At 41.9% G+C, this 15,416-nt stretch overlaps 1 protein-coding gene across 5 annotated transcripts in view; it reads right to left on the reverse strand.

Annotated features, from left to right (window-relative positions):
- Window positions 1-11,469: 11,469 nt before the first annotated feature.
- The window catches only part of FAM110B (family with sequence similarity 110 member B), a 114,710-nt gene continuing 110,763 nt past the window's right edge, over window positions 11,470-15,416 (reverse strand). For all 5 annotated transcript variants that reach the window (XM_050318755.1, XM_050318762.1, XM_050318770.1 and 2 more), the window contains one exon: window positions 11,470-15,232. In XM_050318755.1, coding sequence (XP_050174712.1) covers window positions 13,818-14,930 — 1,113 coding nt within the window. In that variant the 5' untranslated portion in view covers window positions 14,931-15,232 and the 3' untranslated portion in view covers window positions 11,470-13,817. The remainder of the gene's footprint in view (window positions 15,233-15,416) is intronic.

The raw sequence follows: 15,416 nt of genomic DNA on the forward strand, positions 1-15,416 counted from the left end.
AGAGAAAGGGGTTCCTAATAAGGACTGTTCAGTGGAAATGTGCTCACTTCACAGGTTTGGAGATAGCAAGGAGAAGTTTTTTCTGAGCTCAAACGCCATGTCCTGACTGCAGGGTGACCCACAGTAGCTGCTCATGCCACCACTTCCCAACCCCGTTCTGTCACTGGAATCTGGGTTAGCCTTAACACTTGGAACAATGAGTTGCTTTTTTTCCTGATGTTTTGTGGGTTGTCTTTTTTAACATGGATCATCGTGACTGAAGTGGGTTAGGGAGAAATGGCACCTGGTGTTGTGCTGAAAGAGCTGGTGACTTTCTGCCTCGTGTATGGCAGGAAGGGACAAGAAGGCTCTGGTCGGGCCAGCAAAGGGTAACTTATTGCAGACACGGCCTGTGAAGCTCAAGCATTGGTCCAACACGTGCAAAGACTGCACAAACACAAGAGAATTTCATCAGCACTACATCGACGGTGCACACTGGGATAATAGACCCCCTTGTCTTGGCTATGCTGGTCACTTCTGCTGGGACACTTTGGAGCAGGGAGGATGAACAACTGTTCATCTGAGAGCTATTTAGTTTGCCCAAGAAAAGGTTAAGGGCAGACACACTCACAGTCTCTATGCAGTGCATAGCACAGTGAAACTGTGGTAAGTGGGTTCTTCAGCCTGGCAAGCAAATGTACAGCAGAACCTCGAGGTTGCTCTTTGAAGCTGGACAAATTCAGACTGCAAAGGAGATTCCAATTTATCTAAGCAGGTTGGTATTAACCTCTGAAATGATTTAGTAAATGCTGTTGAGGGTTCTCTACCTCTGTTCAAATCAAAATAGGATTTCTCAACTGTAATAAGTGTAATTTGAAGGGGAATTAATTCATGCCTGGCTGTAATTGGTGTTAGGGAGAAAGTCAGGCAAAACAATTACAGTGATCTCATCTGGTCTAAAAATTGATAAGTCTATTTAAAAGAAAAAAAAACCCAAACCAAACAGAACAAAACTCACTCAGGAGGAATTAATTTCTAGAGATTGCATTACACAATGGTGTATCCCTTTACTTTAGCTTAAATCTGTACCTGGGGTGATAGTGATGTATTTCTCAAAAATGCTGTTTAAGGAGACCAGCTACTTTTAAAAAAAAAAGTAGTAACTGTAATTCTTGGGTGAAATCAGCGCCTCCATAACAGAAATGACAGGAGGTTCATTCCTACAGGAGGTCAGAATTTTATCTGTTTTTCCCTCCTTTCAGAGGCATAAGCGTGTCTAATTCTGCACAATTTTATAGAAGGATACAGGAGATTTTCTGCTCTGCAAGTTGTGGTATTTCTTTTGGAAATGAAGAAAACCCAGCATACACTGGCTGAGTGGTTGGCTTTGATCTAATGATGTCTTCAAGTAGAGGATTAGATAAACAGGAATGTCACTGATATTTTTCAGCTACAGAGGGTTGCAGTTACATCAGTGTGGCACTCTCGGCAATAGTTGTTTGGTGCTTTTTATAGTTTATCACTATGAAGCACTAAAAATCAGAGTGAAATTGCAGAGTACATGCAAAAAAATCACTGCTAACTGCCCAGAAATTTAACTACTGATGAAAAGGTATATGATGCATTTTTAATACACTGAAAGAAAACAGATTAAGTGAAAGAGATAATAGATGAAATTTCTAAAAGCAAAGGAAAGACAATAACTCCATTTATAGCAAGGTTACAGTATGCTTACTAAGCAGAAGAGGTCAAAAAAATGTTTAGTCCTCAGCATAAAGCCTTCTGCATTCTGATACACTGATATTTTATCTCTGTGCACATACTGAATTGTCAGGGACATTTCACTCAGTATCCAAGGATCCCAAAGAAGTCTCCTGTTCAAATTCTGACCAGGGCTGACTGCCAAGCTGAAATGCAGCATTTTGATGCTCATGTTCACATTTTGAGGTGGCACTTTGTTCGAGAAGGCAGTCAATCCAATCCTACTCCCCAGTTGTTGCCAGCATGCAGCTGTTTTGCACTCTGAAACCTAATCTGTATAAAGAAAATCTGTGGCCTCCATTTATTTAAAGTTTTCAGTGGTTTACATGTGACAAATGTACATATTTTGCAATATTTGATGTGAGCATGGACCCTTTTTCTGTAGTATGAGCAGTCTTGTACAGCCAAAGAAAAGGAGTTTCTGTTCCTACATTTTGCTACAGAGAACACATCGCTATGTTTTTCAGATTTTTCTTGAAATGAACTGAAAAAAGGAGGGGTTGTAGCTGCTATAAATGCCTGCTTCATCTTACAGATTAGCCAGAAAAAACAGCTGGCAGCTGTGCTGACAAAAGCAACCCTGTCTCAGGAAAAAGTCCTCTCCAAAAAGATTTGAGATCTCCAAATCCAATTTCCAGAGAATTTTGAAAGCTCAAAAAGAGTAGAGAACACCAGCATTTGTGATTGCAGTCTTCAGGGCCTCAGAGCACAGCAATTCCCACTAAGGTGACTTGAGCATGGACCATGCTGATTTTGTTGTCTGTGAATTCTCCAGGTTTCAAAGAGCCACCCAGTTTAGACCTGAGTCGCTTCACGCCAGACGCGAGCTGGCATGTCAGGGGATACCACCTGCTTCACTGTCCATCACCAACTGTGATATCCTACTGTGAAAATACCTTCACAGTGTGCAAAGTGTGTGCTCTTACAGACCCTGCACATGGTGGTGCAGGGGCTGCCTAGATGGAACAAAACACGTATTCCTGAAGACAGCGGGATGCAACCACACACTGCAACACCAGAGGAGACAACCGTGCAATGGCTGCAGTTGCTCGTGTTTTCTGAAGCAGACTTGTCTTTGGGAAGCAGGGCAAAGAGAATCTGGTAAAGCAGCAGCCATCTTAGAGCAGCAACTTGGACAATATGCCTACTTATGTTAAACATGGAACTGTGAGCAGCCGCCTCTGAGTAGTGGGCTGGGACAGCAGTGGGGTGGGCTGCAGGGCCCTTCCACCCTGGGCCCCTTAAAGACCACAGATCCCTGGAAGCAGAGATTTACTACTCTTTTATGACTCACTTGTCAATCAAATTCTTTGCTAGAAATAATGCAGAACTGTTTCAACTGAATTATTTGATTTGGGGTTTCTCTAACTTTTTTATTTCCCCTGTTCCACAGAAAATTTTCTCAATGTCAGTTCTATTATGCACTTTTGAAAAATAAGCAGGGCTCGAAATGAGTTATTTCTTATGGGAAAACGGTCTGTCGGGAACACATTACACATTCCATTTACTAATCAGAATCTTCTGATAATTTTTACTGTGCATTTCAAATGCAGGCAGCCTGCATTACATCTGTAGTGCTCAGATAGACTGGAACTGCTCCAAACTGCTTCTCAGAAGTTTATTTTTAAAATTTTCCATGCACTTACTGTTCCTTCATCTTGGTCACAAATGCATATTTATCGAATGGACTAACTACATGCATGCAATAATTTAGTAGAGTTACATGTATCATACTGTTAAAAAATATACTGTCTCTCAAAGTATATAGAAACAGTTGCCTAAAGAAATAAATGCTTTAATCTGAGGAAGCTGAAAGACTGAAAATATCAAGCAAGGAAGATAAATGATCTCAACTTAGACAAAAAAAGCAATAGGAAAACTAAGATTTTAGTGGTATGTTTCATGAAACAGTTTCATATGGCTGGTCCTAAATAAAGTGGAGACCCAGGCTGTTGTCAGAAAAATTTCAAGGATGAGCCAAACAGCTGCAACTCTGGCTTCTGGTTTCACCACTCAACATCAGAATGATGGGATTGAGGAGAAAGGATGTTCAGATCCTGAGTAGCTGATGTGGAAGCACGGATCTGGGAAAGAAAGAGCACTGGTGAAATACAGGGGAGACACGGAGCAAGAAGCATTGCTCTACAGAAGTGTACCTTCCTGCAGGATGGTGGGAAGAGACAAGTGAGCCAGCAAGCTCCTGAATGTGGCATTTCCCTCCCTACCTACTAAACCACTGTAGAAATGCTGCTTATTTGCAGCAGCAAAAACCTTTGAGGTGGTGCGCAGGGTAGGACTGAAAATGGCGGCAATTTGTTTCTGGCAAAAGCTCTGAGGGAGCCTGGGATTAGCATCTTGTTCAAAGATGTGTGTAATTCCTTTCCAAAACCTTTAAAGGATGCATTTCCAACCTCCACTATTGCGCAACAGTGCCTCCCCCAGAGGGGGCAGTTTCTGAGGAAAATTTCCCGGACTCCTGGACCTTTCATATCGCTCTCATCTCTGCTGTGTTTCAATGCTGAGAGTACAAAGACCTCCAGTATTCTTATCTTGGCATTCCCCACTTAGGGGAATGAGAGAAGCATTACAAATGAGTCTGTAGGGATGTATCGTGGGAGCAGTAATAAAAACTAAAAAGCCAGCACCAGTGGCCACGGCTGGTCAGGTCCTCTGGGAGCACTGGGCGGTGAAACTGTTCCACATCCCTGCTCTGAAATGCTTGGCATTTAAACACGACAACAAGCTCTGCTCTTGCAGACTGTTCCTGAGGAAGACCTCATGGTCAGATTGTCACAGCTAATGTTGTTTTCAGGTCACATTTCTGCTCCCTCTTCTATTCTCCCTGCTGTCCACGTGCTAAAACCGCCCTCTCTCCCCTCACTGTCCCCCCCACAAGCCACAACAAGATCAGGATACACTAACATCAAGGTTGCTCTAAAGATTCATGCTCTCTCTTCTTCTTTGTTGTTTAATGGTTTTTAAAGACATCAAGTCTAAAGATATTTTTGGAGCCTAGCAACTTACTTGTAGCTATTGGGAGAGACAAGTGTGCAATAGTGAGCATCAGTCACTAAAAGCTTCTGTATGTTTTATTTTTAATAATATTTTTCTGAATCTTCTTCATAACTCAGCTATGCATAACCTACTAACAACCTCTTATTATTATCTACATGATCTGCTCACCTGGCAAGTGAAAAAAAGCTGCTGATACTCATGTTGAACTACTTTAACTTCATACTAAAAAAATAAAACAAACCACCACCACTGACAAACACATAGAGCCAGTGGATTAGATTTACTGTGCACTAATATGAGGCTATAAATTATTTTTAAAATACTGTATTAAAATATAATTAATTGCCTAAACCTGGCTGGTGGCATGGCTTTGTAGAGCTAATCCGTCCTTCCAGTGCACCCAGCCTTCCCCATGCCTGGCATGTTGTGCTGCATCCCAGATCGGGCTAATGCAGCTGCAGGACTTCATTGCTCCTTAAGTCACACTGGTTCTGTCCTTCAGTAAGCCCACCAGACCGCTGACTTTTGCCCAGTATCTTCCAAGTCCGAGTGCTCTGCCATGATTTCTTCAACCATGTCAAATGCCCTTTTTTGCTCAGTGAAACGTGGTCAGGAAACCCCCCCCTTCCATACGTTTTCGATGCATTGCATAATTTCATGGTGTTACACATCTGTTCACTCAGCAGCCTCCTGAAAACCCAGTGTGACCCTAAGCATCGGTTCTGTGCGTTAATCGTGTGGGAATGAGCCCATTAGAAAAATCCTCAATTCCACACCACAGCTGCCTTCGGGTATTAAACCATACGTGCCTTTGAGCCCTGACAGCACAGGAGTGTCCTGCATGTGTGGGGGAATTGCCAGAACAGGGCCCTGAAGAGCTCCGCTTGCTTCCTCTTCTGTAGCAGAGCTGGAAGTGGGACAGCCATGGGAGAAGTGCACACCTTTCAACAGTGACCTCCAAGGAGCAGGGTCTGTCCCAAACATTTCAGAAACTATCTCTCAAACAAAAAACCTCCCATAAAGATATTTTGATATCAAGCTGACTACTTCGCCATTTATTACTTAAATGTGGTTTAGGCTAGGGCAAATTTTTTTTAAAATAGCTGGTCATACACTGCTCCTGAAAAACCTCATTGGTGGTTAGAGATGAGTGAAAGGGGCATCCCTGAGGCCTGATATAAATATTCCAGGTGGCTCATTAGTTCCCAGGTTTTCCATAATCTGGTCATTAGCTGTTCAGTAAAAATTCAGAAAACAAATGATACAGGTGCTAATCATGTGTAGAGACACACCATGTGTGTCTGGGCAGATAGGTCCTGACCTTCTCACACTGGTACTAGTGTTTTATTCTTCACCAAACCTCCTCTTTGCCTCATCTGTGAAAAGTTTCACTGCTCCCATGGCTCCTACTTGCAATATCTGGAGAGACTTTCCCCCTTGTAATGCTTCAGTAGACAGAATAATAGGTGAGGAAGTGAAAGAAAATTAGCGCATGATATTTACAATACAGAGAAAAAAGCCATTCCCAAAAACCCATAGGCCAAACTATTAAGTTCTCACAGTGAGTGAAATGCTGCCTGTCCCCCTAAAGATCAGTAGTAAAATTCCCATCGACGTCAATGGGCCCAGCATTTGGGTATCCAAAAATCTGGGCAGATTACTGGAGTTTTTTTCCTGGTCTTCACAGATGAAAGCATGCAGGCATATTTTAGTATTTCCTTACATCACTGTGGGGAAAACCTGGAATCATAGATTGGTTTGGTTAGAAGAGACCTTTAAAGGCCATCGAGTTCAATCCCCCTGCAATGAGCAGGGATATCTTCAACTCAGTGAGGTTGCTCAGAGCACCATCCAACTTGACCTTGGATGTTTCCAGGGATGGGGCCCTCTACCACTGCTCTGGGCAATATGTGCCAGTGCCTCACCACCCTCAAGGTAAAACAGTTCTTCCAAATATCTCTTACCTTCCAAATCTCTACCTTCTTTCAGATTAAAAACATTACACCTTGTCCTATTGCTACAGGCTCTATTCTATTTGTGTTTATATAGCTATATATGCACACATACACACATTTTATTAGCTTCTTTGGTTCTGTTTGACTGTACAGAATTTGGGATTCAAACCCCCCCCAAACCTGTAATTTCACTGCCAAGTTCACCACACGTGAACACAAACCATGTCCCTGAGTGCCACATCTACACATCTTTTAAACATCTCCAGGGATGGTGACTACAAAATCCCTGAGGAGCCTGTTCCAATGCTTCACCACCTTTTTGGTGAAGATTTTCCTACTATCCAGTCTAAACCTTTCCCAGCAGAACCTGAGGCTGTTTCCTCTGGTCCTGTCACTTGCTACTTGGGAGAAGAGTGGTAACATCCACCTTGCTACAACATCCTTACAGGTGGTTGTAGACTCATAAGGTACCCCCTGAACCTCCTTTTCTCCAGGCTAAGCAGTCCCAGCTCCCTCAGCTGCTCCGCATCAGACTTGTGCTCCAGACCCTTTACTAGATGCGTTGCCCTCTCTGGACATGCTCCAGCACCTCAGTATCTTCCCTGTAGAAAATTCACCAGATGGACACAAAACTGTGAGCTTGCAGAAGGCATTTTCAGATGGGATGAGTGAGTTCTGTGCCAGATACGTGTAAGCCGATATGCTCTGAGGTATGCAAAACAGGAATAAAGAAAATCAAGCCTTTGCCAAAACCTAATACTACAGTTTTCACGCAGACACATTAACCTGTAGTTCCCCGTCTTATTTGTAGGCCAAAATTAATAAATAAGACTATGCTAATTTTCTACTGCCCCTAACAATCAATTTAAAACAATCAATTTAAAATAGAGAAAAAACCACCACTGCACAAAATTTTAGTAAAATGAACTTTACAAAGGACCCTCCTGTCCTAGTATTTAAGTCACTCCAAATCACTGCCTGTACATTTCTAAATGCTGTGTGCTCAGAGTAGCAATGCTTTTACAGTACAAAATAGCAAGACAGACTTCATGAAAGATTAACATACTTGAAAAGCAGGTCATTTATTAAAAGATTTTTAAAAGCTTCCTTTCTTAAAAAGCAAAACTATATATTGGCCCACCTCCACATCTTATCTGAAAGCATTTGCATATACAGCTGTTCCTCAAATTTCAACCCTGCTTTCTTTCCTCATTTTCATGTTTTAATACACTACTGGCAGGTATTTACTGAAACAGTAGCACGCTTCAGCAAGTGCTTTCTTCTTCCATACAGTGATTTATGCTGTCTCCCAGATGCCCAGATAATGGATACACTTTTCTCATACACAGGGTTGAAGTGCTGAACCTTCAGCCCCAGGGCTGCATGAGATGGCAGCCTGAAGTCTGGCGACTTCAGCTTCTAAACCTTCTCTTACTACAGCTGAAAGTCTCTCACAGTAGCAGGTGAGGACAGGCTTTGCCCCTCCTGCATTTTCCACTGTACTCTTTTTTTTTATGAGTCTTTTTAGGCATTTGCTCATTGACTGACTGCCTGGGAACTGGGAACATGCAGTGCAAGTGGTCTGGATGTCACAGGTGCAAGACACACAGGTACCCTGTTAATAAACAGCAGAAGGGAAATCAATAAATATTTCTTGGATAATGGCCCTGTACCATTCTATTCAGAGGAAATTATATCACCTTTGCACACTGTAGTCCTCAAGATAGCATTTTACGTGGAGCCAAAAAAATGGCACGAGATAGGGCAGAGCAAAAAATATGGGCAATTTTGGACCAAGACACTGACGTTTCAAGATATGCTTGACACCCCGTTCTTCACAAGTGTTTCCAGTCACTATGTCTGCCTGAAGAACAACCTCTATCTGTTTCATCTTGACCGCAAATAGCATGACACCCTGCAAAATTTAAAAATAAGCCATTAAAAAGATTACTATCTGTTCAGGACATGGTAGCTCAACTGTAGCCACAGAGTTACTCTCTTGGTAACTGGCTGTCATGAAGGTGGTGATTATCAAAGACAGAGTAAGTCAGGGGAGAGTTGCTCTGGGAGAAGGTTAAGTAAGGAGAACATAATGACCTTGGTCATAAGCTTCAAAGAAAATATGATGAAAAAGCCAGACACCACAAGGGAAGGAACATGCAGAAAGGAAGAAGGAAGCTGGGGAAAACTCAGAAAAGGTGAGACACCAAGAAGGTAGAGACGACTTGCTGTGTCAAAAGCAAGAAATAGTAGCACAGATACCAGCACTCTCTTATTCTTGTCATAAGATCATCATGAAAATTACTTTAAATTTGGAAGAATAACATTGAAGAGACTAATTTTTTGTTCTACAAATGATTGTTTTCATGATTTTTTTAAAATCACTAATTATTATTATTCAGTTTTGGTGGGCAGCCACAACCAAATTCTTACGTGATCAAATGTAAAATATGCTTGAAAGTTGTTCATACCTACCAGGGCAAGACAGATGGTGCAGTGTAGGTGTCTCCACTTTAGATTGCACTGCAGCCCAGGGGAGAGCATCTGAGTATTTAGCAGTAATGCAATAACTGTAACAAACAGTAGGATGCAGCTATTGATCACCGTTTCAGCTTCCAGAGAGAAAAATAAAAGACATTCAGGGGTTAATACTTCTGACTGAAATGTGCTTATTTAGAGGTTCACTTAACAGATGCCATCATCAGGAGATAAAAGTCCTTACACTGAACAGACAATTTTAATGGCCTTTCCCATTAAGCTATGGGTGACATATTTCAAAGGGCAGATTATTGGTGTCTTTCTGCTGACAGCAGGGAATGTCAGATGAATTCAGAATATCAGTGACTGTTTAAGCCTTGCTAACAAGGATTTTGATATAGAGTTGTATTATAATTCAGGACAAAACACCTTGACCATTTATTCTGCTGTATAGTACATTTTTATCTGCATTTATATTCATCACCAAAATAGGCAATGGACCCTTACTGTTCATAGGAACAAAGCTCCAGATGCTCTTATATTCTAAGCCTAATGTGCTCAGCTACTAGTGTGACACCATTAATCACACAGAACATGAGTTTTATAGCCTTGGAAAAATGGAACCTCCTAGATTTGTTAGACTACTCTGCTTAATAAAGTTTGTTATGAACAAGTGAGCTCTGAATACAACATACTAAACACTATCATCCCATAATCAAAAGATATCAGAAAGACTTTTTAAGGTTTAGTTCTCTTCCCATTCTCCCACGGATTGGAATTATTCAGCTCTGTACTGCAGAGCTCCATTAAGCACTTTGTTTTTCACTGAATGACTGGAATCAAGTGCGTATGGCCTCCACGGATGGATAAGCTGCTGTAAAAAGAGGTAAGTCAGCAATACTGATTGGCTCTGTTGTCTGAGTGTGCCTTTTGATTTTTGAATTACTGCCAAAAGCATCATCATTCTGTGTTTACCCTTCAAAAGCCCTCGGCCACTCAGATGGTGCATACACTCGCAGCACAATGCAATCCCTTGCAGAAACAGTACTCAGAAAAAAAAGACAATTTCAGTACTTGTATTTGTTGAATGTAAATTTGTGGCACAGATCCTCTGTCTCTCATCTTTCACGACATTGTTACTATACAATATGAAGTGATTAAAAGACCAGTTTTACTTTGATGCCCACCTCTTTCACTCAGACAAATGGTTTATCTCTGTGCAAAGATGTATGTAGCTTTCAAACTGTACTTGGTCACATCATTTTACTCTCTCTTTCCCTCCCTGGTAAGTCAAGGTAATGGAACCACCATAAACCTCTGTGGTGGTTTCTTTCGTGTGCATGTGAATTCATACTAATCACTGAAGACACACTGCATTTTTCTTCAGTGCTGTACCCAGGACTGGCAGCACCAGGTTCAGTACTGGCTTTCACAGGACACCACAGACTTGAATCTCCCTCCAGAGTTGCAACAAGAGCTGTTGCGTAGCTGTGAACACCTGCTGTGCACTTTGTATCTGGGTAAATGCCTGCTGGACACAGCAGGAACATGACCAGAACAGATCCCTGATGAAGCGTCTGAGTTGGTTACAACTCTCCATGAATACAACATCAGCACTTGGGAATCTCCTAAGGCAGAGACAAATAATGGACTCTCTTGGCATGACAGGATTACCAGTCTGCAAAATGATTACTCCCATTTGAATACAAAAACAGATCAGACACCAGTGATTTGGGTTTTACACAAACGTACAGGTAACAGCAAGAACATAAATAAATAAATCCTGCCTGCATAAACGGCAACAAAGTGACAAATGAAGGCAATTTTTACCTGCTTGTTCAAAGCCTTGTGGACATTTTGCAATCCTACGACTTCTATTACTGACTCTTACCGGAGCAGCAAGTTCAGCTGACTGTGAAGGTCCTGTAAAGTCTGTAAGTCCTGTGAAGTCTTATTCATGTGCACACCGTAAAAAGCAGCGATAGCGGACGCAGAGCCTGTGCTGTTTCAAAGGTATTGCCTAAGATCTCAGGTGAGGAAATGCTCTCTTAGAGATATAGCTCACAAGCCTAAACCCTCTGTGGATTGAAAGGAAATGGATTTGATTTCTCAAGAGCCTGTGGCTTCCCAACAAACCTTGGGAAAGCACTTCAGAATACCAGGATATGCTCTAATCCATTTTCTAGTTATAAAGGCTTCTTTATTACTGTTTTTGGCTGACAACACTTGAGATAGCATGTTTACCATCATTCTTAAAACACTTGAGAGAGAACAATGTGAGTGTATTTTTTATTTTGGTTTTAACTTCTTTATTTCATTGCTGTACAGCTGCATTACACTTGGCTTTAATCCCTTAAGCATTATTTTCCTTGGCAAAATAGTCACTGAACTGAGTAGAACTTACTATTGGAAAAATATGCTTGAAAAACCAGTGTGATGTCAATGCCAACTGAAACCCATGGAGCTTGAAATGTCACAAATGTGCCTGTAGCTGAAATACAGAGCTCCTCATTTTTTTGTCCGAGCTAGGAATGTTGTAAGTCTTAGGTTGTGAAGTCAACTGTAAAAATCATAGAGTAGCCTCCTGAAACTGAATGCGTGCTGAAACTGAGTGTGTGCTTCCCCCCTCCACGAACAATCCTTTGGAGAACACTTATATAAAACTGGATGCGGGATAATTCCATAGGCAACAAACGACTACGTGGCTCCACTTCCAGTCTCGCCTGCATTAACTGTAGCTGTAAGAAGTTGGGCTACAGGCCTCTTAGAGAAAAGATAGAACCCGACTTTGTAAAACATCTTTAATATTCAAATATATAAATAAGCACTACTGAAGAATAATTCAGAAGACTGCAGTGATTCATTATGAACAGATGCTATAAACGGGAACAGTAACATTGCTAGGTAAGGAAGAAGCAAGCTATTTTAGGAGTCTTGAAAACCTCTTCTAGTTCTTCAGACAGATCATGCTGCTATAGTTATTTTATAAAAAATTATATTCTGAAAAGCACTTTAGTAAAAGAAACCTTTTACTGGAACTATTATTTAACCAAGACCTTCTACAGCACTAAAAGACACTGCAATTGAGTTCCTGATATAGTTTTAAGAATGGAAGGGGGCCAAAAAAAGAACAAAAAACCTACCATACCTGCACCAGGAGCTATTTATTAGCATAACACTCTTCCTTTTAAAGATTTTGTAACAACTAAAGTATATACAAAGTCTTACAGCATTTACACAATAAAAAAGTTTCCTATTAGCTGATGTAGTATAAGGTAGTGCTGCAATTTACTTCAAAGGATGTATACAATAATAATGAAGCAGATCACTGTACTTTCAACTTCTCGACTACCACACCACCACTGTCAGTTCAAATGACAGTTAATTAAACCACTGGGAAGACACAGATTGTCAAAAGATTTGTAACAGGTCGATCTGCAGCACTAACCATGTTAAGGAGGTAAAAAAAAAAAAAAGAAAAGAAAAAAAGCTACATACTGTCATGTTTCTACACTTTCCTAGAGCTGTAACAAACCCTCACAGCCTTAGATATAATATATGCAAGACAACATAATCACATTTTTCAGATATAGTTCAGCTACTGAGTGTATTTACTTCTGAATAGGAGGCGTTATATTGATATGGCTGTGTGTTTCCATTTTTGTTCATTAACTGTTCAAATAGTTCTACAAAAAAAAAATTAAAAGACAGCATGGAGTTTGTAGTCATGATGTGTTTTGACTAATAAAGGCATTCAATATCAGCTATAGGATCTAATTATTCCTGTCAAAAGTTTAAGACCAGGAATCTTTGAGTAAAAATTAAACCCACGAAATCCCACACTTGTGCCGTCTGTTCACTCCGACCTTCTTTAAGCTTTTCCAACAGGGATAATACAAAATCGTTAAAAATGCTTCGACCAACCCAAATGCAAGACTCATTTAGTTTATGAGAGGTCAAGAAGATTCACTAGACTATTTCTGCTGTAAAAGGGAGGGAGTTTACCTAGAAAAAAGAAACCTTTACAGAACAGTGCCTTACTACAAGTAGGGATATATAGTTTAACAACGATACATAATTTAAGAACATAGCATTCTTTGCCTTTTAGAAACAGCTTTCATGTGCCAATAATGCACTTTCTACAAAAGATAAGGCTGCTTTGCCTATCGTCATATGCCTAAACCTCTTATTTTGGCCAATTTCGCTTTCCTTCCCCCAAAAAGGGATTCTGTTTCAAGTTAGAAACTGGTAACATCAGTTGACAATATCTGTATTAAGACAAAAAGTGACATATATAAAATCCACAAGGAACCACATAAATACCAAAGAAGTCATATAACCTTTTCATGTAAACACTTTGATTATACTGAAGCCCTAATCAGATTCTTGTCTTAAACTTTTGGCAGATAATGTGTACGCTCAGCCAGGCTTTGTAGTTAGTTATTGTTCAAGTGGAAGCCAGGTCAGCTCACATGTTGACAGGCATGCAACTTGGAAACATTGCACAACAAGCAACACAAAGAGATTTGAGAAGGGTACAAGACTTCAAGTAGACTTCACAACCCTTCACAAACTGAATATTCACAGACAAATATACAGTCCTTGCTTTTTCTATGGTGGATTTCTCTCTCACACATGGGACACTTTCTGTGACTCTCTAGCTTGCTTGATGCTATATAACCACTTGATGATTCTGGCATTCCTTTCAATGGCAGAAATACCGTATGGCACACGGTCATTGGCACTGTCATCATTTCTAAGGTCACTGTTGCTGTCCTGAGACTGTTCACAGTCTGAGCTAATCATGCTTGCACTGCGAAAGTTGAGGGATATAATATCAGAGTTAGCCCTTGCAAAGTTTTCCATCCCGAGGTTTTCAAGCTCTTCAGGATCCAGTCCACAGTAGTTAAAGAATCGTTCAACATCTGCATCGACGCGAAAGTATCGGTCACTTAAGTCTGATTTTGATCGCTGTAGGGAGGGTCTTCTACTAACTCCGCATCCAGACTCCACTGCCTCAATCTCTGGGGATTTCAGGGTGGCAATGGCAGCGATTTTGGGCTTTGGAGGCAGAGGTGGGGCTGAACTACTGCAGGGTATTGCTTTTAAGGGCTTTGCGCTAGTTACTTTCCTAATGTCTGAAGAGCTGTGAGAGACATGCAAGAAAGTCTCTGCCGATTGATCTAGGAGCCTTCTGCTGACGTTGGAGCTGCTCTCCTGTGGGCTGCTACGGCCCTGCGTGGGGTAAACCTTCAAAGACTCGGCGAACGAGTGTCGGTTCAGCTCTGTTGAATCAGCTCTGTGGGGTGGCCAATTTCGGGGACCGTGCTTATGCCCTGAACCTGAGCTGGAGCCTTCAGAGCTGTTGATGATGTTCTTCAAAATCTCGAGTTTCAGATTTTCCCTCTGGACGCCACTCTCAGTCTTTGCGTTGTTGCTGAAGACTTTCAAGGTGGGGCTTCCCAGTGCTCTCTTGGCCGCAGGACAGACCGGTGGCTTCGCCAGCACTGCCGGCTTCACAGGCTCCTGCTTGGCGTTGATGACCTCCTGGCTCTTGACATATTTTGCCTTGTCGGCTTCTAGCCTCTCCACTGCGCTCAGTCTTTTTGGATTAGGCTCCGCCTGCCTGCGAAAATAGTCGGGTCCTTTGTTCAGGATGCGGAGAGGAACGGCGGATGTGAAAGTCACGGCAGGGCTGACCGGCTTCACCATGCTACCTGTCGGTAATGTTTCTGTAGGCATGTTTGGTGGTCTTTCCCCCGCAGCCGTTTTGGATTCTTCTCTGGGATCTCCTAAATGCACGGTGCAGAAACATGTACATTAAGCACAATGAAGAGCCGATGAATCCTGGGATCTGAGCGCTAGCAGCAGTGCCTCATCTCACAGCTCATTAAATAACACTGCGTTTCTCTTTTAAAGGCAGCCTTTGTAGGGCAAGGGCACCCGACACAAGTCCGTATTAGTCTGCTCCGCTGACTCCTTTCTTCTCGCTGAAAGATGCGGGAGTCTCGCCGTTCCCTTTGCGCTCCGCTACCGGCAGCGATCTGAAATGCAGAATAACCAACCACACGTTAGTGAGAGTGCCTGACATCAGAGCGATAGCAACAGCCGCCTCCCGGCCCTCCTCTTCCCACTGCTGGATGGGATGCGCTGCCGGCGCACAGCGGAGGCACAGAGCTCAGGGTGCCCGTGCCCTGCTCCCATGAGCATCTTACAAGACATGTATTG

The sequence above is a fragment of the Myiozetetes cayanensis genome, unplaced genomic scaffold (genome assembly GCF_022539395.1).
Source record: "Myiozetetes cayanensis isolate MyiCay16 unplaced genomic scaffold, myiCay2020 scf1, whole genome shotgun sequence".
Lineage (NCBI taxonomy): Eukaryota > Metazoa > Chordata > Aves > Passeriformes > Tyrannidae > Myiozetetes > Myiozetetes cayanensis.